This window comes from Vulpes lagopus, chromosome 5 (assembly GCF_018345385.1).
Source record: "Vulpes lagopus strain Blue_001 chromosome 5, ASM1834538v1, whole genome shotgun sequence".
NCBI classification, from domain to species: domain Eukaryota; kingdom Metazoa; phylum Chordata; class Mammalia; order Carnivora; family Canidae; genus Vulpes; species Vulpes lagopus.
The window spans coordinates 10,373,387-10,401,195 of NC_054828.1; the positions used below are offsets into that span (position 1 = coordinate 10,373,387).

At 51.0% G+C, this 27,809-nt stretch overlaps 2 protein-coding genes across 7 annotated transcripts in view; both read left to right on the forward strand.

Annotated features, from left to right (window-relative positions):
- Window positions 1-26,757, forward strand: part of PLA2G6 (phospholipase A2 group VI) — a 59,851-nt gene extending 33,094 nt beyond the window's left edge. For 2 of the 5 annotated variants that reach the window (XM_041756060.1, XM_041756062.1), the window contains 12 exons: window positions 1,320-1,416; window positions 2,771-2,953; window positions 6,000-6,108; window positions 7,672-7,833; window positions 9,682-9,760; window positions 12,118-12,281; window positions 14,027-14,177; window positions 23,059-23,195; window positions 23,581-23,735; window positions 25,040-25,207; window positions 25,692-25,765; window positions 25,975-26,757. In XM_041756060.1, the coding sequence (XP_041611994.1) occupies window positions 1,320-1,416; window positions 2,771-2,953; window positions 6,000-6,108; window positions 7,672-7,833; window positions 9,682-9,760; window positions 12,118-12,281; window positions 14,027-14,177; window positions 23,059-23,195; window positions 23,581-23,735; window positions 25,040-25,207; window positions 25,692-25,765; window positions 25,975-26,119 (1,624 nt within the window). In that variant the 3' untranslated portion in view covers window positions 26,120-26,757. Of the gene's footprint in view, window positions 1-1,319; window positions 1,417-2,770; window positions 2,954-5,999; window positions 6,109-7,671; window positions 7,834-9,681; window positions 9,761-12,117; window positions 12,282-14,026; window positions 14,178-23,058; window positions 23,196-23,580; window positions 23,736-25,039; window positions 25,208-25,691; window positions 25,766-25,970 lie in introns of all 5 variants that reach the window. The other 3 variants (XM_041756061.1, XM_041756064.1, XM_041756065.1) reach the window with 3 other exon arrangements.
- Window positions 26,758-27,574: 817 nt separating this feature from the next.
- The window catches only part of BAIAP2L2 (BAR/IMD domain containing adaptor protein 2 like 2), a 28,557-nt gene continuing 28,322 nt past the window's right edge, over window positions 27,575-27,809 (forward strand). Inside the window, exon 1 of one of the 2 annotated variants that reach the window (XM_041757357.1) lies at window positions 27,575-27,790. In XM_041757357.1, coding sequence (XP_041613291.1) covers window positions 27,740-27,790 — 51 coding nt within the window. In that variant the 5' untranslated portion in view covers window positions 27,575-27,739. The remainder of the gene's footprint in view (window positions 27,791-27,809) is intronic. The other variant, XM_041757358.1, reaches the window with a different exon arrangement.

Here is a 27,809-nt window from a genome sequence, read left to right on the forward strand (position 1 = left end):
GCCTCCCCTGAGGGGCTGGCCCACATCACATCAGGGATCATGCACATAGGATGACGTGAGTGGCCTCGTACCTGAGTTGTGCCCTACTATCGCACACAACCATGTCCTCCCAGCGCCCCAGCGAGGACCTGCCTCTGCCACCACCCGGTAGCCAGCACAGTTATACTCTAGAAATCTCAAGCCTTAGGGTTACAGAAAGGCTCTGTCCCAGCTCCAGTCTGTCAGTCCCTCAGCTGACCTTTATAGAGCTGGGTTTGGGCCTGGGACTTGACTTCCACTTTGTAAAATGTCTTCAAGGTTTATTAATATTGTGGCAGGTATCAGGATTCCCTTCCTTTTTTTTTTTTAAGATTTAATTTTATTTATTTATTTATTTATTTATTTATTTATTTATTTGATCTTATTTATTTTTTTGAGAGAGAAGGAGAGTGAGCACAGAAGGAGGGGCAGAGGGAGAAGCAGACTCCCCGCTGACCAGGGAGCCCAACTCAAGGCTGGATCCCGGGAGCCGGAGATCTTGACCTGAGCTGAAGGCAGGCGCTTAGCTGACTGAGCCACCCAGGTGCCCCTCCGTTCCTTTTTAAGGCAGAATTCTGTTCCATGGTATGGTCAGCCACATTTTGCTTTTCCCTTCATCTCTTGGTTTCGGCCCAGGTCATGATCACAGGGTTGTAAGATTGAGTCCCAGGTCGGGCTCCGTGCTCAGTGAGGAGTTGGCCTGGGATTCTTTCTCCCTGTCTCCCTCCCTGCAGAGGCCCCTCCCACTGTTCTCTCTCTCTCTCTCTCTCTCTCTCTCTCTAGTAAATAAATAATAAATCTGTAACTACTTTGCCTGTACTTCCTGCAGGATGCAGGCCAATGCATGAAGCACCAGCAGTAGATGGCTGGGGGACAGAGGGTAGCCATGTGCCAGGCACAGAAATGAAAAGTCTTCTCTCCTCTAATACCCACCAGTCCTGTTAGGACTGTGCCCATGTTGCAGGTGGGCTCAGCCACGTCCTAGAGATCACCAATAGGAGGCTGGGGCTTGACCTCAGGCCTACCTGACTTGAAGGCTAGCACCACTGAGAATGATCATTGCTGATTGGAGTTATCAGGGAAGGTTTCCTGGAGGTAGGGGCTTGAGCTCTGCCTATAGGGGCTCAGCATACCCTTGACATACCATAGTATATATGCTGGCTAGTTCTGTTGCAACTTTATTTGCAGAAGCTCTTCCTCACCAGGAGATGAAGCCCCAAGGCATGGCCTTTCCCAGCTCCAGGCCACCTCCCTCCATGCCCATGGCTTTCTATACCGGCCCATGGCTCCTTTCTCTCTAGGTGTGCTGAAATGATCATCAGCATGGACAGCAACCAGATCCATAGCAAAGACCCTCGCTACGGAGCCAGCCCCCTCCACTGGGCCAAAAACGCTGAGGTAGGCAGTGTCTGAGGACATGGGGTGGGTAGTCAGGGGTGGGGTTCCAGAGCCCCTTGTTCCTCAGCTGCCTGCAGGAAGGAGGCTCCTGAGATGACTCTGGGATGCTGCTGTGGGGCTTGGTCTCATAGTGGTTCCTCAGGGGAGGATGACATCCTGGTGTTGCTCTGCTGATCACTGGCACCATGATGATATTCCCTCTGTGGTTTCTTTATGTATGGCCTGCCCCAGGTGGTGTGAAGTCAGCGAGGTCATGTCTGAGAAATTCTTTGTAAATTGGCAAACAGAAGGTGGTGTGACGCTGCTGCTGCTGACTGCATCCATAGAGAGCCTGACTGAGCAGCTCTTCTGAGGCCTCCCTAAGCCAAGCTCCACCCCCTACCCCAGGAGGATGGAGACCTCTGGTCTCTCATCGCTAGGAAGCAGAGCTCCATAGTGTACTGGGTGCCCCAGAGACTGTGGTCTGTTCTGAAATGTGATGGGCTAGAAGGGAGGAGATTGCCAACCTCCACAGGGCACCTTCTGCCTGCCAGAGGTTAGATGCCAAGTCAGGCCCTTTTGTGTATGCTTTGTCATTCATTGTCACCACTCTCTGAACTAGGGACTTGCAGTTCTATTTTCACAGAAGACAAAACCGAGAGGGCACCTGGGTCATTGCAGATCAGGTCATGATCTCAGGGTCGTGAGTTTGAGTCCTGTGTTGGGCTCCATGCTCAGTGGAGAGTCTGCTTGGGATTCTCTCTCTCCCTCTCCCTCCGCCACTTCCTCTGCCCATGTGTATACACACACACTCTTTCTCTCTCTCTCTGAAAAGTAAATAAATCTTTTAAAAGAGAGAGAGAGAGAGAGAAGTCTGAGTGCAGAGAGTGCAGTGGCCCACCTAAGCTCAGAGGACTGGGATGAAGTGGGGCTGAGCTTTGAGCTCAGGACTGTTGGCCTCCAAAGGCCAGACTGCTCTCCATGTCTCAGGCTGCCGGGCACAGGGGTGCACGTTGCCTAGGCCCAGGGAGGGATCAGACCCTTACAGGATCCCAGGGTAGGTTGCACTCGGGGAGTGGGAGCAGTTCTGGGAGTTTGTGAGATGCATGGGGTCCTGTTAGCTCCAGGGAAGAACCGGGAAGCCCCTTACAACAGTGAGCATGTCTTCAGCCTTTTGTCCTCTACTTCTAGGGAGTGGATAGTGTGGGCCAAGGTCTAGGGGTCCCCCCAGAACTGGGGCCTGCTGCCTGAGTTCTTCTTGTTGCTAAGAGCTTTCCAGAGGCCCGATCCCTGCAGGTGTCTCAGGGAGCAGGTGGTGGCCCCCCGGGTGCCCTGAGTGCCCACCCACTGGGGCACGTACCCTTGTCTCCCACAGATGGCCCGCATGCTGCTGAAACGGGGCTGTGATGTGAACAGCACCAGCTGCGTGGGGAACACAGCCCTGCATGTGGCCGTGATGCGCAACCGCTTCGACTGCGTCATGGTGTTGCTGACCTACGGGGCCAACGCCGATGCCCGCGGAGAGCATGGCAACACCCCGCTGCACCTGGCCATGTCGGTGAGCCTGCCAGTCACTCCCCTCCTGCCGTGCCCTCTTCCTTTCCCCGATGCTGGGAATCTTACCTTCCTAGACTCAGCTTAGATACTTGGGCACCCCAGGAGGAATGTCCAGATGACCCACACAGTACCGGGTACCAGTGGGCATCCCTCAGATGTCAGTTCTCCTCCTCTGCATTATTAGGGGAACATACTCCTCTGCATGTTGTTCCTATCTCCTGAGTGGGACAATAAGCTCCCAGAAGGCAGTGTCTGCTTATACATCTTGGTGACCCACAGTAGGTGTTGGCCACAGTTTTTGGGTTATTATAGAGGATAGCTCCTGCCCTTGAGACCCCTCGAGACAACTAGAGTATGAACACAGTAAATGCAGGGGAGGGAATGTTATTCTGTTGCTGACATATGTGTACATATTCCATATTTCGTATTCTGTAGCAATACCATGTGTACGTAAGTATGTTCAACAGATCTAAAAAAAAAAAATCTCCAAGTGATGGAATTGGAGAGAGGCATCTGGTACTCTAAAAGAAGTAGATTGAAGACACACTCAAAGATATCCTGCTTTATACCAAAGGCCATAGCTGTGGCAGAGACACTGTTGCCTGGGAGGTGGAAACTGCAAATAAAACTGTGGCCATTTTTAGCACTGAATGAGCCCTTAGAATGATCTAGTTCATCAGTTATCAAAATTTTGGGTCTGTGTGGTATTGAAGATCCCAAAGACTTTTCTTCTACATGGATTGTATCCATCTATATTTATTAGATTGGAGATTAAAAACAAGCACTTTTCAAAATATTAATTCACTTAAAAATAGCAATTCACCAAGCACAGTCTAACCAAAATAAATAACATTTTTATGAAAAACAATTTTATTTTCCGAAACAAAAAATAATCGAGAAGAGTTGGCCTCGTTTTACATTTTTGTGAATCTTTTTAATGCTCGGCTTCAGGGAAGACATATTGATTCTCCCAGTCTTTCGCTACATTTATTGTGTTGCAATATGTTGTTGAATATATGTTGGAGGATTTGAAGAAAGTCTGGTCTCACATAGTTATGTCATTAGAAAAGATACACAGTTGCACCTTTTCAGAGAATCATGAATACTCTTCAATGCACCAAAACTGGACAAGGGAGTTTCTGACAAGTCAATTCCAAGTGGGCCCTTAACCATCTCCATGAACTCTTCACACTTGTTACATTAAACACTTGGTTCCATTAGTATCTTTTGTACTCACATGGATCTTTTACGTAAACCACGAATGATTTCAAGTCATCCTTGGAAAATATTGGCTCACTGTGTATATGTATAGAGATGTTGACCCATTTCATTCTACGGTATCAAACCCCACATTTGTAAATATCCCCACAGATCTCATCAGAAGAGTCTCTCAGTGTTGGGAAGCTGTCAAGCCCGTCATGGCATATACAAGTGTTCTGGAATTCCCATTTTTGTTTGCAAGCTTGAATTTTAACATTGGCACAAAATATTGTCAGTTGTTTTTCTTGAAGTGCTAGACTCACTGCATTCATTTTTGAGAACATGTCTTCTGAATACCCACGGCTGGCCAATCATCGTTCGTCAGTCATGATCTCAAGTAAAAATGGCATTCCAAGAAAAAAAGCATGGCTCTGCTCACAACTCAAACAATTGCACCCATGCTTTTCCTCAAGATAATGGTTGTGCTTTAATATGCCACAGAAATGCCTGTGCTTTCTCTCTATATTATGACACAGTAGACAATGTCAAAATTTAATAAAATTAATTATTACTGCTTCATGAAAGACATTCCTCAGGGAAATTGGCTTTTTAATTAATTGGTTGATTTCTTACTGTGAACAAGTGGCAGAGAGGAAAACCACAGTGAGTAGTAGTTTGGTGCGCTGTCTTGCAGCTTTATCCATCACTGTTCATACACCATTGGTGCAAAAGCCAATACAATGCAAAAAGTAAACATCTTGATTTTTTTTTTTGTGAAAGCAAGTTGTTGTTTATTTCTTTTTTTAAGTAATCTGTATGCCCAACCCAACATGGGGCTCGAACTCAAGACCCAGAGATCAAGAGCTGCACACTCTTCTGACTGAGCCAGCCAGGCGCTCCTATGAAAACAGTTTGAACCTCGTGAACCTTCTGGAGGGTCTCACACGTTCATGGGAACCACGAACGTGTGAGATGGCATTTTGAGAACTGCTGTTGTTTCTTGTTGCCCATACTTTGGGTCCTTGCAGATCAGCCTCACAGTCTTTGGCACATTCATGAATCACTTTTATAATTACATCCTTAATCATTTCTTTAAGTTGGTTTGCTTTTAAACTTACTTAAATTTATTTCAAAGGAAGTGTTTTGTCACTACTGAAAATGGCAAGCCAGTGACACAAAAGAAAGGTAACCAAAACAGAAATTCGTAACTGATGATTCAAGCATGCATGCATACTCGTGCTCATCTCAGTCCTAATGTACATGAACCACTATTTGGAAAACTGCATTCTAAACGCATCTCTTCATTCTCTAGGCAAGGGAATTAGGCCACGGGAAGAGGGAGGTGGTAAGACCAGAGCTCCGGTCTCCAGGCAGCCAGAGTATTGGTTTGTTCTCGGAAACCGTGTCCCTCGCCCCTCTGCCCAGTTGCCAGATGTTAAATGCACGGTGCCCCGTGGAAGGAAGGCCGCCATCAGGGAGGACATGTGCTTAGTTACCCCTCACAGATGGCACCCTAGATATGATGGACAAGACAGCCTTCCCTCTCCTTGCTCACCCTTTGCTGCTGCTCTTGGAAGTGATCAGCAGCTGTCCCTGGGGCTCCTGGGGCAGGGGTCATAGATGCGTTGCTTCCTCTGAGAAGTTGCTGGTGGGTCTGGGGTCTGGCGTGAGTCACTTCCAGTTTCTTCCTGGGTTATTAGGTGGGTGGGGGACCCAAAGGGTTCTAGCATCTTCTCCCAGGCCCAGAAGAGGTCCACCGAGTTGATGGGCAGAGTGGAAGAGGCTGGCACCCTTTTTTCCTTCATTTCCTGAGCTGTTGTATTTTCCCTTTACTCCATGCCCAACAGAATGACAATGTGGAGATGATCAAGGCCCTCATTGTTTTTGGAGCAGAGGTAGACGCCCCAAATGACTTTGGGGAGACTCCTGCATCCATAGCTTCCAAGATCAGCAAACGTAAGTGCCCTGCACTCCTGACTAGAGTTGGGCAGGGGTGGGTGGGTGCCTGCGCTGGGGGGGAGGGTGGTCCCAGCCATCAGGCACCAGCATCCTGTCTGTACCCACCTTTCCCTTGCTTCTTGCCTAGTGTTTCCAGGAACACCCGGGGGGCTAAGAGGGGAAGTTTTCTTTGCCTAAGAAAAAGGGCCATAACCAGTGGGTGGAACCCACAAAGGGGTTTGCCAAACCCATGTCTTCTTCCCATCCTGCCTCAGAGTGCCTAGACTCCCAGGGAGGTGGGTGGGATACGTACTAGCATTAGCCAGTTCCTCATTCCTAAAGAGTTCGTGGATGGAACCACTTGCAGGAACAACTGAGGGCTGATGCATGCACTGTGCCACACAAGTATGCATGCATGCCCTTGTGCGCACACGCATGCTGCATGCACTGCATGTTCACTTGGTGAGCCTTGGCATTAGAGCTGGAAAACACAGATCCACAGATCATCCTTAGTAGAAGCCTGGGCCCCCTTCAGGGGGTTTTGGGGAGCTGGGGAGGTTGCTGTGGGTGTGTAGTTGGTAGCGTGTGAGTGCACGTGTGTGCGCTACTTGTGGCATCCTTTTTAGTTATCCTATCCATTAGAGGAGGGCAAATGCCCCCAGGCTGGCTGGTCCCTTTTGAGCTCTAGAAAGGACCCTCCATTCATCAGTTTTGAGAATTGCTTGAACAGAGAGGCGAGTCCTGTTTTTCCTTTCTTAATTAGATTTTTAAAAATAACTTATATTAGATACAATTAAGCCCAATCTTGTTTTTTGTTTGTTTGTTTGTTTTTAAGATTTTATTTATTAGAGAGAGACAGAGTAAGTATGAGCCAGGGGGAGTTGCAGAGGGGGAGGGAGAAGCAGGAGATGGGGTCACTTATCTGTGTTCCTATGGAAACTATTTGAATATTTGTTTTATATGGATTTTTATTCAATTTTCAAACATGCTACTAAGGAGTGCCCCTCAGCTGCTGAGCAAGCGTTTGTAGCTTGTATGTTGGCAGAATGGGCCAAAAGCTTAGTGTTGTGACCTGTTTTGAAAATAAAGTATCTTGAAATAATTAGGCAAAAAAAAAAGTGAGTGCCCAGTGAGTAGGTAGTCTGATGCAGGACTCGATCCCAGGACCCTGGGATCATGACCTGAGCCGAAGGCAGATGCTTTACCGACTGAGTCACCCAGGTGCCCGGGAGTCCAGTTTTCTTGACTGGAAATGAGGGAAAAGAGGGGGTCCCCAAATACTCGAACTGGGCAACCTTGACTTCCTTCCATATTCTTTTTTTTTTTTTTTTTTTCCTTCCATATTCTGTAGTCGACCTCTGTGCCTTCCTAGGCCCCAGGAAGCTATTTGGCTGTAACAGACTGGAGTTAGTATGTCTTGCCAGGGTGGGGTTGGGCCTCCAGGGTACCCAGTTCCCCTACATACCCAGGCCACCTGGTAGATAAGAGAAGGGACCATGTGTGGAAAGGAGGGGCCTCTCACATGCATGTTGACATCATTTGTGATTCTGTACCATCTCCCCCACCCCAAACCATGACTAGTTGTCACCAGGAAGACGCTCTTAACTCTGCTGAGAACCGTAGGGGCCGACTACCGCCTCCCACTTACCCACGAGGCCCCCTCAGAGCAGTGCTCCACTACGACACATCAGTCCTCCTCCCTGGAAAGATCTCAGCCCCCACCGATCAGCTTAAACAACCTAGGTAGGCCTCTCCCCTGCCATGCTCCTCCTCTCCAACTGGTCCCTAGGTGCTGGGATCAGAGCAGTCCTGATCCAAAGGAAACAGGGTCCAGGGTAGAAGTTATCGAAGGGAACAGGAAGGATGGGGCAGGATTTGTCAGCCTCTGGAGGCAGCCAGACACCCACAGAGCCCAGAGGCCTGGGGGCCCACCAGCTAATGGCCCACAGTCCACGTACCCCGAGAGAATGCCCTCGGCATGGTCTTAGGTCTGGGCATCCGCAGGGCACCCATGAGGTGTGCACTTGCATGGCCTCTTCTTGTGCCCTGCCCACTCAGGGTGGGCAGTGATGAGGGCTGCTGGGAGACCCAGAGCCCCTGGCCCTCTGGCTCCAGTGAGGAGTGTTTCTGCCATGCTGTGGACTCTGTTAGGTCTGGGGCCTGCATGTCCCCTGCTGACCCCTTTGTGACCTACAGGTTTTTGAATGTGGCCAGGCAGTCTGCATCTGCCCCTGTGTCCTTGGTCCCCGTGAAGGTGGCCCTCAAGCAGATGGGGTCTCTTATGTGTGCTTTTTGTGGGCTGGCCAAACCAGGGCCCTAGGCTATTCTGATATCAGAATCCTCTGACCAGGACGGTCAGACACCAATCCTTGGCAAGCTGTGGAAGCAGACCAACACGTCTAGCCAGGCTAGCCCAGCCTAGCCTGGGGTCAGGGAGGCAGAGCCAGAAGCCGTAGTTTGACCTTCTGGCTCTGTCCCTCTCTGCCCCTGCCCATCCCCATGCAGGCCCTGCCCTCCCACCCCATCTTTATCTCTCAATTTTACAGGCAGGCCGTCACCCAAGCCAGGCTGGATGGTGGGCCTGGGGCGCAGCGTCAGATGGGTAATGCCCTGGGCCTAGAGGACTACAGAGCCCACCAAGCCCCATTAGCTGTAGCTCTAGTACCTTCCTTTCCCAGCTGCATGCCCAGTCACACACGTCCAGCCTTACCACCCTCTCCCTGGCACTCTGTCCACTGTCTCTCCTGGCCAGTCTCCCACTTATCTCGCCCACCCTCTGGCCACTTGCCCTGGTGAGGGGGAGGCACACTGCCTTGCAGCCTGCCTTCCTGCTTTGCTGCTTCTAGGCTCTGCACAGGGGTGGGGAGTGCCCAGCAGAATCCAGATGATATGGCCGTGCTGCGCCAGGCACACGGGGCCGGGCTGCTTGTTAGGAGGGCAGCCTGCCCATCGGGTGGCCGAGCAAGGGTGGGGGTTTCAGGCACAGAGGAGAACATGGAGAGAGTGGTGGGTGCAGCTGGTCTGAGAGGCCGCAGAGGAAGCTTCCAGACCTGGGATCAGGATGAACAGACTCTGGAGAGGGGTTGGTTATCTCCCTCCACTTGTGGATTTAAACCTCAGGGAGTGTCCAGACTCAGCCTTTGGGATAAATGACCTCGGACGAGTCAGCCGCATAAACCTGTTTGAGCCTCATGTGTAAATTGGGGATAAGGATTCTGGTGATGGTGGTTGTCAGTGGCTCTGCTTGCCTGTTGCATGAGAACATGCTCTGTAAACTGGAAAGCACAGGGCATGGCAGGGGTGCTTGTGCTTCGGGACTTTGGGAGGAAGGCCTGGGAGCTGGCGGGGCAGGACAGGGGCTTCCAGAGCAGTGGGCGCCCCTCTGCATTCTAGCCCATTTCACCCCAAGGGCCCGGTGGCCTCTGGCACAGCTGTGTCCTAGGACAAAGAGCCCTTCTGGCGGCAGGAGGCAGGTGCTCCTGCTAGGGGTAGGGTAGTAGGGAGGAGGGCATAGCCCCAGATTTTCTCTCAGGGCCTGTGGGATGGTGGGAGCCGCGTGGCCCTGGCCCACCCCTGCCCTGTGCCTCGCAGAACTACAGGACATCGTGCAAATCTCCCGGTCCCGGAAGCCAGCGTTCATCCTGAGCTCCATGAGGGATGAGAAGCGGACGTAAGTGGAGGAGGGAGGGAGCCCCATGTACAAGGCCTCTGCCTGGTGCCCTCCAGCAAGCTCGGGGCTTCTGCTGAGTCCACACCACAGCCCTGTGAGGTAGTTCAAGCGAAAGGATGACCTTTCAGAGACCCTGGGCCCGCTCTTTCATCCGTGACCTCGCAGGCTCGAGGTCACATGACAGAGGTGACTGCAGTCCTGTCCCTCCTGACCTAGTCCTGGTTTGTTGGGGAAGATCACCCAGATCCCCTCTGTGATGGTGAGCCCGCTTCCCCCTGGCTCTGCCCTGCCCCTTTCCCTCCGCAGAGCTTGTGGGTGGGCTGACTTCCCAAGCACCTGCTGTGTACCCAGGCCCATTCTCAGAGGCAGGCCTGGGTAATGGGTACAAAGAAGCCTTGGTCCCTGAGGACAGTGCGAGGGGCTCAGAAGCAGTGCCTGCCAGCATGGCCTCTCTCTCTTCTCCCTTTCGTAATAGAGCCGCTTGCTTGTCCTCTGGGTCTTACTATGGCATGCTCCTAACAGCCTTCCTGGGGAGGGATCAGGAACCTTGTTTTGCCCATGCAGGACCTGAGTCCCTAAGAGGTGAAGTGACCTGCTCAAGGTCACAGTGAGCAGTAGAGCAGAGGCTCTAGCCCAGGTCTCCCGAGCTCATGCCTTTCCTGCTGCCACAGGCTCTCTTTTGGGCTGCATCTCTGGTGCCTGCCGTGCACAGAAAGCCCTCCAGTCAGCAGACACAGCCCCCGCCCCTAGGGCCACGCAGGGCAACAGGTGGCTCTACCTCTCCTTGCCTGGAGGGTTGGCTTCCCCTTGGTAGGTCCCACTGGTTTCCAAGGCCACCCCCGTAGCATGTGCCCTGGAGGTGCCCCTGCCCCATCAGCGTTCTGGTTGTTCCCACGCACTGTACCTCCTGTGTGCCTATGCACGTGGGCACACACACACCCATACACCTGCCCAGGGGCTGAGGAAGGTACCAGAGGGAGGACTGATCTGTCCTGGCCAGTAAGAGGAGAGGAGGCAGATTCTCCAGCAGGACCAGGGTAGTTCGCACCAGTGGAGTACCCCTCCCTGCAGGTGGGACTGAGGCAAGAATCAGAGCACCCCTGTGGGGGACCCCCCCCAAGGTCTGTTAGCCACACAGCTCTGCCTTGCTGCGTCTGCATCAATGGCTCTGTTGTAAGCCCCACATCCTCAGGGCCTCTCGCACATCTGCTCCAGCCTCCCTGGTCAGGGGTCTTTGCGGGCCATCGGTGACAGCCCAGCTCCCCCTGCCACCCTCTGGGCTTGCTGCAGGGCTGGGCAGCTGGTCCAGGAGGACAGGGGGCCCCGGAGGAGGGCCACCCAGGCCTCCTTCATTTTCCACCTGTGTGGTGGCGCCTCCTGAGTGCCCTGGATATGCGGCAATGCGCAGAGCAGAGCCAGTCTCTGCCCTCGGGGAGCTTCCATCCCATCCTGGGCGGGAGAGATAGTGGCCACGGGAACAAAAGTGCTTGCTTATGGCAGCAAGAAGTGCTCTACACCAAGGAAATGGGTGGAGGAGGAGCATGCTCAGCTGGAGGGTGCTGATGGCATCAGAGCAGGCTTCTCCCAGCAGTGACATTTAAGCTCAGATGGAAGGATGAGGAGACCAGAAGGAAGCTTCCAGGTCTGAGCACAGACTGTGAGAGCCTTCACCAAGGCAGGGAGCTGGGCATGGCAGGGCCGAGGGAGACGTCAGGGCATGTTGCAGAGCAGGTGACTCAGGAGTCAGCCGACCCCAGGGCGGGCTCGGCCGCATCAGGTGCCAATCTGGTGACTCTGGGTGGTCAGCTCACCTCTGAGCTTCATTCCTTCATGGATGTGCACAGAGGAAGCAGGGAGTGTCTGTCTCGAAGGGGTTTGGGACATTTATGTGAATTCATGCTGGGGGAAAGCACCCTGCAGCTCCTGGCACAGAGGTGGTCCTTCCTCCCTGCTGCCTTCCTCCCCTGCTTCTTCCACCTGGGAGGAGGGTCCTCACCCTCTCCACCACCCTTCCTGGCCGGCTGCAGGATACCGGCCCTTTCTCCAGCCTTGTTTAATTCAGCCTTTTCGTAAGCACCTGCTTCCAGGCAGGCCTGAGACTGGGAATCCAGACCTGACCAAAACCGATGGGACACAGACCCAGCCATCCCCTAAGGAGGCACCTGACCTTTCCTTTATTGTTCATTGCATTTTCCCCCTCCTGAAATACTATACTTTAATTCCTTTACCGACTGTGCTCCTGCCCCCCCACCAAAGCCCCAGTGGCAGCGAGCTCCATGGGGACTGGTCTTGCGCGCTCACAGATGCAGGCTCCTATAACGGGAGCCTCTTCTCTCCCGCTGCTGTCTCCACCACAGCCATGACCACCTGCTTTGCCTGGACGGAGGGGGCGTGAAGGGCCTTGTCATCATCCAGCTTCTCATCGCCATCGAGAAGGCCTCGGGCGTTGCCACCAAGGATCTCTTTGACTGGGTGGCGGGGACCAGCACGGGGGGCATCCTGGCCCTGGCCATTCTGCACAGTGAGGGCAGCCCCCTAGGTGGGGGTGCGGGGGACATGGCGGGGGAGTCTCGGGATCTGCCCTCAAATTGGACTCAGGTTATTTTCAGAGCTTTGTGAAGAGAGCTGTTGGGGAGGGGGGTTCCTGAAAGCCCTTTGTGGGGTGGCTGAGGATGTTGGGGTATGAGGCTGGAAAGAGAAGGGCTGGGGAGTGGGCTAGGGCTCGGTACCCTGACCTCCATGGATGGAGTGGGTGGTCTCTGGATGGAGGAGTCACGGAGTCACAGAATGCCAGAGCCCCAGTCAGCATGACTGGTTTTACACACAGGGAAATTAAGGCCATGGTGGGAGAGGTCACCCAAAGTGATGTAGTCCAGCCATGGGGTTGCTGGGGTTAGGGCAGTTCCCTAGACACCCAGCCCACCCCTTCCTGAGGCCACGGGCACCTATGCATCACAGCTTTGCGGAGGTGACAGGGGCATCTCACTTAACCAGACAGGCTTCTAGGTAGTTCTTGTCTCTACTCAAGCAACATCCCCTTTGTGGAGCTGTCCGGGCTACGTGATGCTGCCTGGGGGGCGGGGTCCCTAAAGCCAGCTACCACCCAGGCAAGAACTGTCTTCTGCCTCAGCCTCCCTGACCTATCATTCCTGCCCCAATGCCTGGAGACTCCAGGCTCTTCAGCACACATACACCCCCAGGTCTGAAGGCCTGGCCTGTGCTGGGCAGTGGGGTCATGGGGCTGTATCAGGTGCACGCCCCAGCTCAGGGAGCCCCAGTCCCATGGGGGAGCTGCAGGCATCCAGGTGTTCGCTGTGTGAGGAGGCCTTGGCCCAGCAGTTCAAGTGTCAGGGCCGTGGGGCAGCCAGGCCAGGAGGTGGCCGAGGACAAAGTCCCTTGGGGCACTGGGAAGAGGATTATCAGGCGGCAATCTGCTGGGACTTTCCTCCCCTGGCCTCAGGGGCCCCACATGCCCTCTCTGGTCTCCAGTTCCTGCCTTCCAGGAGAGAAAAGCTATCTTGGATCTGCCTCTGCCCAGTGGGGTATAAATTCTGGGGGCAGAGGTCCTAGCCTCCTCCAGGAAGGATCACTTCCTTCTTCACACTCTTGGGCGACTGTGGAGGGATTTGAGAAGTCACCTAGTTCAGCCTTTCCTGAGAACAGCCCCCTGGTGAAGTGGTGAGGCATGCTGGGCAGCCTCTCCGTGGGGTGCAGCCTGCCCCTTTGACCATGTCTGTCCTCAGGGGCCCACAGGATGGAGCTGGTCCTTTTTTTTTTTTTTTAAGTATTTATTTATTCATGAGAGACACACACAGAGAGAGAGAGAGGCAGAAACACATGCAGAGGCAGAAGCAGGCTCCATGCAGGGAGCCTGATGCAGGACTCGATCCCAGGACCCTGGGATCACGACCTGAGCTTAAGGCAGATGCTCAACCACTGAGCCACCCAGGTGCCCCTGGTCCTTCTATTCTGAGCCCAAGGAGGGTAGATCTAGATTAAATTTATAAGCTCTTACACTTTCAGGGCCTTTCTTAAGGACAATACAAAATTGGAAATACAGAATTAAGTACAGAGCCTCGGGGCTGCCCTAGGGAATCTCTGCCTCTGTGGGAAGTTGGCAGAAGAGAGGCCCTGGGGCCACAGCTTGGTTAAGTGCCCGAGTGAATCTGGTCCCCTCCTGCCACCCTCCCCCTGCCACTGCTGGCCTGCATTTCTGCAGCTGTCAGTCAGGGCCTGGCCCTCATGTCCCCCCCATCTTGTTTCTAGGCAAGTCCATGGCCTACATGCGGGGTGTGTACTTTCGCATGAAGGATGAGGTGTTCCGGGGCTCGCGGCCTTACGAGTCTGGGCCCCTAGAGGAGTTCCTGAAGCGCGAGTTTGGGGAGCACACCAAGATGACAGACGTCAAGAAACCCAAGTAAGTGCTCAGTGGGAGCATCGAGGCTGTGGCCCTGGCTGGGTGGCCCTCCCGCTGTTTGGGGTGGGGGGAGTGTGGGGTGCGCAGCGGGCCACCACCAGGTGGAAAGAGTGGTGAGCCATTTGCAAATCTGGTTGGGAGATAAGCAACCTGAAAAATGACAGCCATGCAAGGTGTTTGAGAAGTTCTAGAAGAGCCTACAGACTGCTACTGCTTTGCAGCCCTCCCCAGCCTGGAATTGGATGTGAGGTCCCTGATGCAAGCACAAGGCTGCCTGTTTTCTCTACCCCCAAAATCTGGCCCAGTGTCTGCCTCGGAGCAGAGTGTTGAGAAGCTGGGCATTTATGAGCTAACAGAGAGAGAGAGAGAGAGAGAGAGAGAGAGAGAGGGAGGGAGAGTGTGCACACTGAGGGCTGAGGGCAAGGTGGTAGTGGTAGGAGTGGGGAAGCTTCCTGGAGGTGGTAATGTGTGAGCGAGGCCTAGTGGCTTAGGAAGGATCTCTCTCTCTTCATAATAAAGCTTTTTTTTCTTTTTCTTTAAGAATAAGATTTAGTCTTTTAAGAAAATGGGGAAAATACAGAAAGTAAAAAGAAGGAAAATTATCATTCGAGTGGTAAAACATTTTAAAAACATTTTTGTGTATTTTATCCTAGACATTTTCTCTCTCTTAAATGGTGAAATAGAACATACATTCAGAAAAGTACATAAACCAGTTCAGTGAATAATTCTAAACTTGCCCACATAACCACCAGCCAAGTCTAAAAGCCCCTTGAGCACGTCCCTAGCTCCTTTGCAGCTCCTACCCTGCAGCCTGGGGAGCTGCTCTCCCGACTGGTGTGAAGTGGATTTCCTCCTGGATCTGATTCTAGCTTATCTTTCCTTTCCTTTCCTTTCCTTTCCTTTCCTTTCCTTTCCTTTCCTTTCCTTTCCTTTTCCTTTTCCTTTTCCTTTTCCTTTTCCTTTTCCTTTTCCTTTTCCTTTTCCTTTCCTTCTTTTTCCTTCCTTCCTTCCTTCCTTCCTTCCTTCCTTCCTTCCTTCCTTCCTTCCTTCCTCTCTCTCTCTTTCCTTCCCTCCACTCCCTCTTTCTCTCTTTCTTGAGGGATGGGAGGAGCAGAGGGAGAATCTCAAGCAGGCTCCACATCCATTGTGAGGGCCCTGAAATCATGACCTGACCTGAAATCAAGAGTCAGATGCTTAACCGACTGAGCCATCCAGGCACCCCACCTTTTTTATATGTTTTAAAGGCTGTTTGCATCTCCTCTTTTGGTAAAATTGTGTTGTGTGATTTGGGGGTTAAAAGGCATTTATGTATGTATGTATTGTATTGTATTTTTAAGTAATCTCTACACCCAACATGAGGCTCAAACCCACAACCCCAAGGGGTTAAGAGGCTTGTTTTTGTTTTTGTTTTGTTTTTTTAAGATTCATTTATATATTTTAGGGAGAGAGAGTGGGGGGAGGGGCAGAGGGAGAGAGAGAGACTCTCTAGCAGGCTCCCTACTCCACGTGGAGCCCCATGCAGGGCTCAATCCCAGGATCCTGCCATCTTGACCTGAGCAGAAATCAAGAGTCAGAGGCTTAACCTTAGACTGAGTCACCCAGGTGCCCCTCCAGGAGGCTTCTTAGTGATCTTTTTTATATTCTGAAAACTAGTCCTTTGATGGGTATATAGATTTTGAACCTTTCCTCCCACTCCACGGCTTGTCTTTTCATTCTCTTCACAGCGTTTTGTTGATGAATGGATGTTCTTAAAGTAGAATTTATAAATGTTTTTCTTTTTATGGTTTGTGCTTATGTTCGTTCAGGGATCATTTCTTAGCCTTAGGCGGGAAGTGATTTTCCCATCAGGTCAGAAATCTCTAGATCTGTCTTTCACATTTAGGTCTTTATCAATCCAGAATTCAATTCTGTATCAGGGGAGACCCAATTTCATGTTTTCCACATGAGTAACCAGTTTCTCCAGCCTCACCTGTGAAGACGTCTGTCTTTCCCTCCCTGTCTGTAGGCCTGGCTTCTGCAAGCAGTGGGTTGGGGGTCCTTGCGCAGTGGTGTCTGACTGGGTTCTGTTCTGTGCGCAGACCACAGGGCTCTGCTCCTCAGCTTTGTGACAAGTCTCGGTATCTGGGACAGCAGGGGCTCCCACCTTGTCTGTCTTCGAGGGTATGATGGTTGTTCTTGGAGGCACTGTACCGAAGTGGTCAGGATCAAGTGCCTTGAAATGTCCTCTTCTCAAAAATGGGAGAATAACATAGTGCCCACCTCCTGGGGTTTTCATGAGGAGGAAAAAAGTGAGCATTTATAAAGCACTTAGAAAGCTCCTGGTGGGGCGTCTGAAGCTGGCTTAGTCAGAGGAGCATGCGAGGACGCTTCATCTTGGGGTCATGAGTTCGAGTCCCACATTGGGGGTAGAGATTGTTTAAATAAATAAATATTTTTTAAAAAAAGAAAGAAAGAGGGATGCTTGGGTGGCTCAGTGGTTGAGTGTCTGCCTTTGGCTCAGGGCATGATTCCCGAGTCCTGGGATCGAATCCTGCATCGGGTCCCCTGCATGGAGCCTGCTTCTCCCTCTGCCTGTGTCTCTACCTCTTTCTCTGTGTCTCTCATGAGTAAATAAAATCTTAAAAATAAAATAAAATAAAATAAAAATAAAGAAAGAAAGCACTGGCATGCATACGTGCTGTGCCGGGGTTACTTGTTGCTATTCGTGCTTCTACATAAATGGTAGCATCAGATTGTCAAGTTCTACAGAAAATCACATCCTGCTGCGATTTAGATAAAGATTATTTTGAATCTGTAAGCTTATTTTAGGAGGGAGGGGTGAGGAATGGCCTCTGAAAATGCTGAGCCTCCCAATTGGAGACTATAGTAAAACATTCCAGTTGCTTAAAGTTTCTCAGTGCAGTTTTACGGTTTTCTCTATAGAGATCTAGCACACTGGTGGTTTTTTATCTGTTCAGGTAGGTACTTCCTGGGTTTTGTGCTACTATAAATTATACATTTTTAGCGATACCATTTATTTATTTATTTAACCATGTTTAATTGTGGTAAAATACACATAACATAAACTTTACCATCTAGGGATCCCTGGGTGGCGCAGCGGTTTAGCACCTGCCTTTGGCCCAGGGTGCGATCCTGGAGACCCGGGATTGAATCCCACATCGGGCTCCCGGTGCATGGAGCCTGCTTCTCCCTCTGCCTATGTCTCTGCCTCTCTCTCTCTCTCTCTCTGTGTGACTATCATAAATAAATAAAAATTTTTAAAAAACTTAAAAAAAGAAAAACTTTACCATCTAAACCATTTTAAGTACAGTTGAGTAAGTGGTAGGTACATTCACGCTGGTACACAGCTGACCCCCCAAACTTTATCATCCTGTAAGACTGAAACTGTTCCCCTTAAGCACTCTTCCATTCTACCCTCGACCCCCCAGTCCTGGCAACCACCATTGCATTCTGTTTTCTGTCTCTGAGATTTCTTTTTTTTTTTTTTAAGATTTTATTTATTTTTTTAAAAAGAATTTATTTATTTGAGAGAGAGAAAGCATTTATTTGAGAGAGAGGCAGAGGGTAGAGGGAGAAGCAGACTTCCCACTGCGCAGGGAGTCTGATGCAGAGTTTGATCCCAGGACCCCGGGATCATGACCTGAGCTGAAGTCAGATACTTAACTGACTGAGCCACCCAGGTGCCCCATATATTTAAATGTTTATATATTTTTCTGGTGACTGGAATTATTATGAAGTAGCTGTCTTTATCTCTAGGAATGCCTTTTGCTTTAAATCCATTTTATCCTGATTGCCAATACAGAGACACCAGCTTTCTTTGGTTATATTTATATGACATGGTTATATTTATATGGCATATCGGTATTCACCCTTTAACTCAACCTTCTTGAGTCCTTATGTTTTATTTATTTATTTTTAAAAGATTTTATTTATTTATTCATGAGAGACACACAGAGAGAGGCAGAGACATAGGCAAAGGGAGAGCAGGCTCCCCATGGGGAGCCCAATGTGGGACTCAATCCCAGGACCTTGGATCACGACCTGAGCCAAAGGCAGATGCTCAACCACTGAGCCACCCAAGCGTCCCAAGTCCTTATGTTTTACATGAATCTTTTGTAAATAGCCTATAGTTGGATTTGTTTTTTAATCTAATCTGTCCTCTTTGTTCTTACCTAGAGCATTTAGTCCATTTATAGGTTTTAAATGCACAGTAATATATTGACTTAATTTAACTAGTAGAGTCTGATTTAGTTGATTGATGTGACTATAGAAGATTCCTGTGCTTAATCTAATAGTTTATATGGCTGGTCCATTTATATTTACATAATTACTGATATATTTGGGATGATATGTGACAGCCTGTTTTTTTTTTTCTGCATTTCTTTTCTCTTACTTGCCTTCTTTTAGAATTACTGAATAATTTTGATCATTATAGTTCCTCCCATAGTTTGAAATTTGTGCACTCAATTTTTTCTTAGTGCATGCTTAACTTACAAAAGCCTAAATTTAATTGTTACCATTACCCTCTCCTCAGATAATCAAGGCTTTTAAAATTATTTAATTCCATCATATCTCCAAGTGTTTTCCTATATTTAAGTCTATCTTGTATTTTTTAAGCTCGCAAGACATTATTACTATCTTTCAAAGCCAGTTTTTGTTTAGATTTGTCCACTAGTGTGCTGGTAAACCAGGCCTCCAGAGGAAGAAGCCCTGATTTATAGTATTCACTAACTCCCATGGTATAAATACCCTTAAAATTGGCTAATTTTAAGTTACCAACCATTTAACAATCACCTTGCAGGATTTAGCAATAGGTTCCTACAAGCTGTATGAGCTGGCTCCAGCACACTGGCTGTGTGTGTGTGTGTGTGTGTGTGTGTGTGTGTGTATGCATATGTGTATGTATAGGCATGTCTCACTTTTTCTACAGTCTTTTTTTTTTTTTTTAAGATTTTATTTACTTATTCGAGAGAGAGAGAGAGAGAGAGGCAGAGACACAGGCAGAGGGAGAAACAGGCTCCATGCAAGCAGCCTGATATGGGACTCGATCCTGGAATTCCAGGATCACATCTTGGGCCGAAGGCAGGCACTAAACCACTGAGCCACCCAGGGATCCCTGTTCTACAGTCTTTATTGCATCTCAAACTTCCATCTGTGACCACTTTCCTTCTGCCTGAAGTACAGTCTTTTGACTTTACCTTAGAGAAGGTCTGCCAATGGTGAATTCTCTGCCAGCAGAATTTTTGAAAATAGTTTTATTTTCTTCTGATTCTTGCTATGTATAGAATTCTAGACTGATGGGACACCTCGGTGGCTCAGTGGTTGGGCACATGCTTTTGGCTCAGGTCGTGATCCCACTGTCCTGGGATAGAGTCCCACATCAGGCTCCCTGCAGGGAACCTGCTTCCCCCTCTTTCTATGTCTCTGCCTCTCTCTATGTATCTCTCATGAATAAATACATAAAATCTTTTTTAAAAATTCTATACTGATGATTTTCTTCGGGAACATGCAAGATATCAGTCCATTGTCACACTTGCAAAGTCAATTTCATTCTGTTACTGCTTTGAAAGTAATTGATCTTTTTTCTCTGGATGTTTTTATTTATGTGTTTGCTTTTGGTGTTTTACCATCATACTATGACATATCTAGATATGAATTACTTCCAGTTTATCCTGCATGGGATTTATTAGTTTTGAATCTTTGGATTGCTACCTTTCTTCAGTTCTGGGAGCCTGAGTTGTTATCTCTTCAACATTTGCCTCTTCCTAATTTTCTCTCTTCTCCTTTTGGAACTCCAATTAAATATATGGTAGACCTTTTCTGTCTTCCATGTCTTTTCACTTCTCCCATATATTCTATCATTTTTCCCTCCGTGTTACATTGTAGGCAATTTCTTCTTAACTATTTTTCAACTCGCTCATTCTCTCTTTAGCTTTATCTAATATTCCATTGAAAACAACCATTGATTTGGTAAAATTCTATTTAAAAAAATGTTTTAATTTCTAGAAGTACTCTTTGGTTCTTCTTCAAATCTTCAAATAGGTCATTATTTACAGTTTCTTACTCCTTGAAGATTTTTATCATGTTTGCCTTTGATGTCTTTAAACATTATAAGCATAGCTGTTTTATCATCTTTGTTTAAGGACTCAAATATATGCAGTCTATGTAGGTATGTTTTTCTGTTTATGTTGGTTTATATTGGTTTTCATTTATGATGAAATCATTATGATTTTTTTTTTTTTAGATTTTATTTCTTTATTCACGAGAGACACAGAGAGAGGCAGACATAAGCCAAGGGAGAAGCAGGCTCCCTACCAGGAGCCTGATGTGGGACTTGATCCCGGATCCCAGGATCACGCCCTGGGCCAAAGGCAGACGCTCAACTGCTGAGCCACCCAGACATCCCTCATTTATGATGTTTTATTTCATTGTGTGCTGCCCATCCCCCACCCCTACTGCCTTTTAATTGTGTGCTCTTCCTTAGTGTTGAAAAATAATATGTGCAGATTTTTTGAGGCCTAGAATGAGAATATCTTCCTCCAGAGTGTTTTGTGTTGTCTCTTCCAGGTACATAGGTATCCTACCATCTAGGACCCCTTAAATTCTTGACTTGAAGGTTTGGGATTTCCCCCAGGTGATATAAATGTAGACTGTAAATCTACAGAATAGTTAGCTTGTGGTTATACATTTTCAGGGATTTTTTTTTCTCTCTCTCTTTCATCCAGTGCCAGGGCAACTTTCCTTACAGCCTCTGGGGTGAGAAAGGGGCAGGTTTATTTCTGGTTTACCCTTATTCAAGAGTATGGTCTTTTGGGGTTCCAATCTAATGTAACACCTTGGGTTTTGACTTTTGTTTGTCCCCCTGGCCCCATGAAGTCATCAGTACTAAAGCTCAAATTTACATTAAACCCTGAACCTTTGGTGGTACCTGGGCTTTGACTTTTGTTCCCCTGATCTTATTGGGTCATCAATACTGAAGCTCTAATTTACTGAGTTTAGTATCTGCCTCAGGTCAGACCTGGGTCTGTGCTCCACTTACCTCTCTGGATTCTTGCTTATTCTTAGAGCTTACCCTGGTATTTCCTTTCTATCTTATCAGGTCTTCTAATTTTTTTGTATTTTGTTTTGTTTAGATTTTATGTATTTTTTTAAAGAGGCGGGAGATCCCTGGGTGGCTCAGCGGTTTAGCTCCTGCCTTCAGCCCAGGGCATGATTCTGGAGTCCTGGGATCGAGTCTCACGTCAGACTTCCTGCATGGAGCCTGCTTCTTCCTCTGCCTTTGTCTCTGCCTCTGTATGTGTGTGTGTGTGTGTGTGTCTCTCATGAATAAATAAATAAAATCTTAAAAAAAAATAAAGAGAAAGAGAGTGAGAGGAGGGGCAGAAGGGAGAAGGAAAGAGAGAATCCCAAGTAGACCCTGCACTGAGCATGGAGTCAAAACGAGGCTTGATCTCATGACGCCGAGGTCATGACCTGAGCCCAAATCAAGAGTTGATGTTTGACCAACTGAGCCACCCAGGAGCCCCATGTTTTTTGTTTTTTGTTTTTGTTTTTGTTTTTAAATATTTATTTATTCATTTGAGAAAGAGAAAGAAAAAGAGAAAGAGAGAGTGGCAGGAGTAGGGTAGGGGCAGAGGGAGAGGGAGAGAAAGAGAATCTCAAACAGACCCCTGCTGAGCACTGAGCCCAGTGTGGAGCTCCATCTCATGACCCTGAGATCATGACGTGATCTGAAACCAAGAGTCAGAGCTTAACCAACTGAACCACCCAGGCGCCCCTGGTCTTCTATGTTTTAAGGATTTTTAAAAATATTTTTCCCCTCATTTCACTTTTTGTTCAGTGGGAAGGTTGTTCAGAGAAGCTTTCCACTGTATTCCCAGAAATGGAAAACTAGTATTTTTTTCCTATGCAGAGAAAATTTTTGTTCTCTTTCCTGTATATTTTTTCTTTACAACATAACAAACATATTTCTTTGTTAGTCAGCTAGCATAATTTGGAATGGGTGCAAAACATTTTATTTACTCAACCATTTTATTGTTGCCATTTATTTTAAGTTTTTTGTTTGTTTTTGTCATAGTAATCGCTATACCCAATATGGGGCTCAAACTCACCACCCTGAGACCCAGAGTCATGTGCTCTTCTGACTGAGCCAGCTAGTTACCCCTCTACTTTTAGATCGGTTCATTTTTTACTGTAATAAATTACACTTTATGCAAGAAGCTCTTCTTGTAGCTCAGAATATTCCTTTAGGATAGATTTTCCAAAATGGAATTATCAGTCAAAAGAGCCGGAATATCTGTAAGATCTTGGTATATACTAGCTTCCAAGGGGGCTGTGCCAGTCTATACTCCCTGCAGTATTTGAGGACATTTGTGTCTTTTGAGAAAAGTGGGAGTCTTCTTTAATAGGTTATAGACTCAGGCAGTGACACACTGAAGAGGAATCAAAGGTGACCTGGTGAAAAGTCTCCTCACCCTACTGCCTGTGAGCTGCAGCCACCCACCTGTCCCTTGTCCCAGAGGCAGCTCATGGGTCCTTCTGACCAGGCAAATAGGTACATCAGTTTTAGGGGATTTGTTTTTTAGGTAAATGGTGCCATACTACACACACTATCTTAAACCTTTTTGCATTTAACCCTAAACCTTGCTGCTCACCACCCACCAGTACATCAAGTGCTTCCTCGGTCATTGTGCAGTGACACAGACCCCCTGGGGTAGCGGAACCGCAGCTCATTGGCCCATCCCGCTGATGGACATTTCAATTCTTCCCAGTGGTTTGCTCTAACAAACCTGTTAAATTTATGTGTAACTCGATGACCAAAGTGGGTTTTCAGGGTGGCTGCGTTAGTGACTTAGCTGTCTTGCTCCCTGTTTTTCTCCAGGGTGATGCTGACGGGGACACTGTCTGACCGGCAGCCTGCTGAACTCCACCTCTTCCGCAATTATGAGGCTCCGGAGTCTGTCCGGGAGCCTCGTTTCAGCCAGAATATTAACCTGAAGCCTCCAACTCAGCCCTCAGGTTAAAACCATGTTGATGCGTCCGCGGGAAACAATGGGCCTGAGGGGCCGCAGGGCGGAGGGGAGGGCTCGCAGGACTGCTGCCCGGCACCCCCAGCCCAGCCACTGCCCCGAGTCTCTGTCAGCTGGAGGCAGGCAGAACTGGGGGGCTCTCGCACCTCAGGCAGGCGAGGGGAGGCCCCTGGGGGCCCTCAGCTGCACCCTGCCGTCTGCCGGGACGCCGGGGCCAGAGGCCTGGCCTGTGGGTCCTGCTTCCGAAGAGTTCCCCGCCTCTCCCTCTTCCTGCAGACCCGCTTACACTCATGCACACGCACGTGGAGACCTGAAGCACACGGGTTTGTACCAGTCCCCTGTGCCACTGGGCCACCATCTCCCCTCACCCCCAGATCAGCTGGTGTGGCGGGCTGCCCGGAGCAGCGGGGCAGCCCCCACCTACTTCCGGCCCAATGGGCGCTTTCTGGACGGTGGGCTGCTGGCCAACAACCCCACGCTGGATGCCATGACCGAGATCCACGAGTACAACCAGGACCTGATCCGCAAGGTGAGACCACCTCACGTCAGACGGGCTATGACCGTCCACTGTAGCCACCCTGTTTCAGCAGATCTTACTAAGGATTGACTCCTAGGAGAGCATGTGGGTTTTTTTTTTAAATGATTTTATTTATTTATCCATGAGAGGAACATACAGAGAGAGGCAGAGACACAGGCAGAGGGAGAAGCAGGCTCCATGCAGGGAGCCCGATGAGGGACTTGATCCTAGGACCCCGGGATCACAACCTGAGCCGAAGGCAGATGCTCCACCACTGGGCCACCCAGGGGCCCCGAGCATGTGGCTTTCACTCTTGTGCTCATTCATTGGTGCATTGCTTTATCTCACCCTTGACCCTGCTTGATGGGTGGCATCTGCCCAGAGCCGTGTGCTCATCTGGAGGATTCTGAGGCCCAGTCTGGTGTGAGTGGTGATGGGTGCCTAGTGGGGAGAGCGGTGGGCACACCAGTCCATGCCAGCCTCAGTGCTGGCCACTCTGCCCAGCCCAGGGACACATCCTTGCCTTCAGGGAGCTCACATCTAGGGGAGGCTATTTGTAAACAAGGATCTGCCCCTCCAGGGTTTTTGGGTGCTGTGATGGGCTGTGCAGGAGCCCGGGAGCAGGACTGCCTCTGCTGAGAGACCTGGCGGCTTGGAGGAGGCCGCTGGGGAGGAGACTGTGCTCAGTCAGGGATCCGGAGGAGCAGAAGTGGCCCTGGGCCCCAGGAGCGTAGCGCAGAGGGGGGGCAAGGTCTCTGTGTGTTAGCAGCGGTGCTGGGTCGGGGGCTCGGGCCTCGGGTCAGACAGCTGCAGGGTGGGGGTCCTCCCTCTGCCTCAGTTTCCCTCCAGCCACTGCACGGGGGAGTGCTGGTGCCTGCGTGGGGACTGCCATGAGGCATCTGTGTGCTCTTCTGTGAAGTGGGGGGCAGTGCCTGACCCCTCGCGTGCCAGATCCTTGTTGGCTGTGGTTCTCACCGCGGTCCTCAGGAAGCCCTGGAGGCAGCCCCTGGGTGACACAGCAGGGGTGGCAGTCACGGAGGCAGGCGCCCTCTAGGGGCTAGACAGGGCAGGGCAGGCTCCCTGGAGGAGGAGGGACTCAAAGATTCAGCTGGGGAAGGGTCTTCATCATCTAAGTGGCCTCCTATTGTGGATGAGCCCCCTCGGGAGGGGACCTTGCCAAGGTCGCCCAGCATATTGGCAGCAGAGCTTGTTGTGGAGCAAAGGAGAGGACAGCACAGGCTCTGCTCCTGCCACCTGGGGAAGGGTTTGCCGGCAGGAAGATCCCCCTCCAACAACCCCTGTCCTGTCCCCAACAGGGTCAGGGTAACAAAGTGAAGAAGCTCTCCATCGTGGTCTCTTTGGGGACAGGGAGGTCCCCACAGGTGCCCGTGACCTGTGTGGATGTATTCCGTCCCAGCAACCCCTGGGAACTGGCCAAGACCGTTTTTGGGGCCAAGGAGCTGGGCAAGATGGTGGTGGACTGTGTGAGTATGGGGCCCTCCTCAGTTCCCTCCCTCCTGGCCTCAGCCCCTGGGACCCTGGTGTCGGGGAGGCTCTGTTGAACCTCTTTAGCCAGCTCAGGGTAGGGGGTCCCTGATTCTGTCTCAGTGTTGGCAGGGATCCTTAGTAACCACCTACCCCCTGGGCTTTCAGGCGTCTTTTAACTGTGGATCCCTTTCTTCAAACACAGCTGTGTGTGGAACCCTAGAATATCACATGGGACAAAAGCTTGTAGGGGGCGGGATGTAGAGGCCTGTCCACCCAGCACCCCCACCCTCAGCCAGGTGCTGCAGAGCTACCTGTGAAGACCAGGCCCCTCAGTTCCATAGCTGGGACCATCCCTGCAGCCCAGGCAGGGGGACTCAGCTGGGAGGGGGGTGGCTAAGCCAGAGTAGAACCTGGCGATCCCCGGGCAAGGACTGTGCGCACAGTGTGTGCTGGATGCTCACAGAGACTGCTTCTTGCCAGTGCACAGATCCCGATGGACGGGCCGTGGACCGGGCCCGGGCCTGGTGTGAGATGGTGGGCATCCAGTACTTCAGGTGAGGTCTCAGCCAGCATCGGGCCCTGGCCCCGGGCCCCCACCCATGCCCAGGCCTGCCAGACCTGGTGACCTTGCCCACCCAGCCCTTGGTGTGAACTTCTCCTTTCCCCAAGCAGCTGCTCTGTGCCCCGAGCCCGCCACAGTCCTGCTCTTGTTGCCCACCCAAGCCAAGCTTCCTGGGTGACCCCTCCTCCTTGACCCAGACAGATTGAACCCCCAGCTGGGGACAGACATCATGCTGGACGAGGTGAGCGACACAGTGCTGGTCAACGCCCTGTGGGAGACTGAGGTCTATATCTACGAGCACCGGGAACAGTTCCAGAAGCTCATCCAGCTGCTGCTCTCACCGTGAGGCCACTAGGCTCCCAGCAACCCCCACCTCATCCCCCCCCCCCCCCCAGCCCCTGATGGAGAGGATGGGCGATGTCCCACCAGCGCACCAGCAGACAGAGCTGGGCCTAGGTGGCTCTGCCTCTGCCGACCAGACGGGGCCTCAGAGGGTGCTTGGGCTTCCTGCCTGAGGCTGGTCCTGAAGGCCTACCCCCACTGTCCCTACCTTCTGGCACCCTTTGTCATTCTGGGCTTAGAGATCCTAGAGCCCCACTCGGACCCTCTCCCTGACCGCCAAGGACAACTGACCCTTGGGCCCATAGCCCTGTTGGTTTAGACACTAAGGGGGTCTTCCCAGCCCCCTGGATGGGTACCACGGCCCCTTCTGCCCTCTGCCCTCTCTCCTGGGGCGTCGGCAGTTGGAGAAACAGGCTGTTGCCCACCCATCAGCAGCCTAGGCTCCTGGAGTGGAGGCCCCATCTGACTCTGCCCCTCAACACACACCCAGCCACCTGCACCCCTTGGAGCTGCCCCACCCTGCGAGTCTCCTCAGCTCTCAAAGGTCACTCCTGTGACTTCAGTTCTTTCCAACAGGAAGTGGTGGGTGAGGGGGGCTGGGCTCCAGGGGCCACCCAAACTGAAATAAATGGTTTGATTCCAGTTCACCTGTGTTGCGTGTGTTATGCTATGAGCCTGTCCCCCCACCTCCAGCTCCCTTCGCACTGTCATTGTCCTGTGCCCCCTTGACAAATGCTGTTTCCCAGCCTCCCCTGGGGCACGACCGGGGGCACCACTTTACTTCTCTAGGCCTCCCCAAATGAGGCCTGTGAGGGTATTCAGGGGTGCAGCTAAGCCACCTGCCCATGGTGAGGGGTTAGGGTGAGCTCTGTGTGCTAGAGCAGGGGACGGGACCCAGAGAGGGCAGGGGGCTTGGGCATGGTCACACAGCCGATGAGCAGGGCCAAGATTTGTCCTAGGTCTGTGCGGCTCTAGGGTTCGTGCTGCCACCTTTCCAGCGTGAGAAGAGATGAACTGGCAGGAACGGATGTGGGAGCCTGAGCCCTGAGGTGCGGTGTGTCAGGCTGGGGGTGGAGAAGAGGCCAGACAGCAGTGAAGCCCAGCGGTACGTTGGCCTCCCGGGCTAGGTGTGTGGGAGAGGGCTCCGGGGGAGGACACCCAGCAGCTCAGGCCCTATAACTCGGTCGATGCCCGATGCCCGATGTAGGCAGACAGGAAACAGGAGCCCCCACCCCGCCCTGAGTCAGGGGTCCCTGCGGGCCTGGGGAATGCTCGCTCTGGAGGAGGAGGTGACCCAAGACAGTGGCCCTTCCACGCGTGCCCACCGGCCCATGGCTCAGAGGGGTAAATAATTGAAGGGCAGGTCACACGAACCTGCCCGCGTCACAGGATGCCTTCCTCCAGCTCTGGTTACGCCCCAGATCACATTCTGACATCCCTGGCTGGTGAATAATTAAGCTGCCACCTCCTCCCCGGCCACACGGCAGGCCCTCCGTCTCCAGGTCCTGCTGGGCAGCTTTCTTTGCTCCCTCAGAGCAGTGGGCACTGGAGGGGACCCACCCCTGCACTCCTAGCCCTGCCAACACCCCCAGCCTCCCCCAGCACCCGAGTTGCCGCCCACTCCATGGCCCCCGAGATGGACCAGTTCTACAGGTCCACCATGGCCATCTACAAGGTGAGCATGTGTGTGGCCC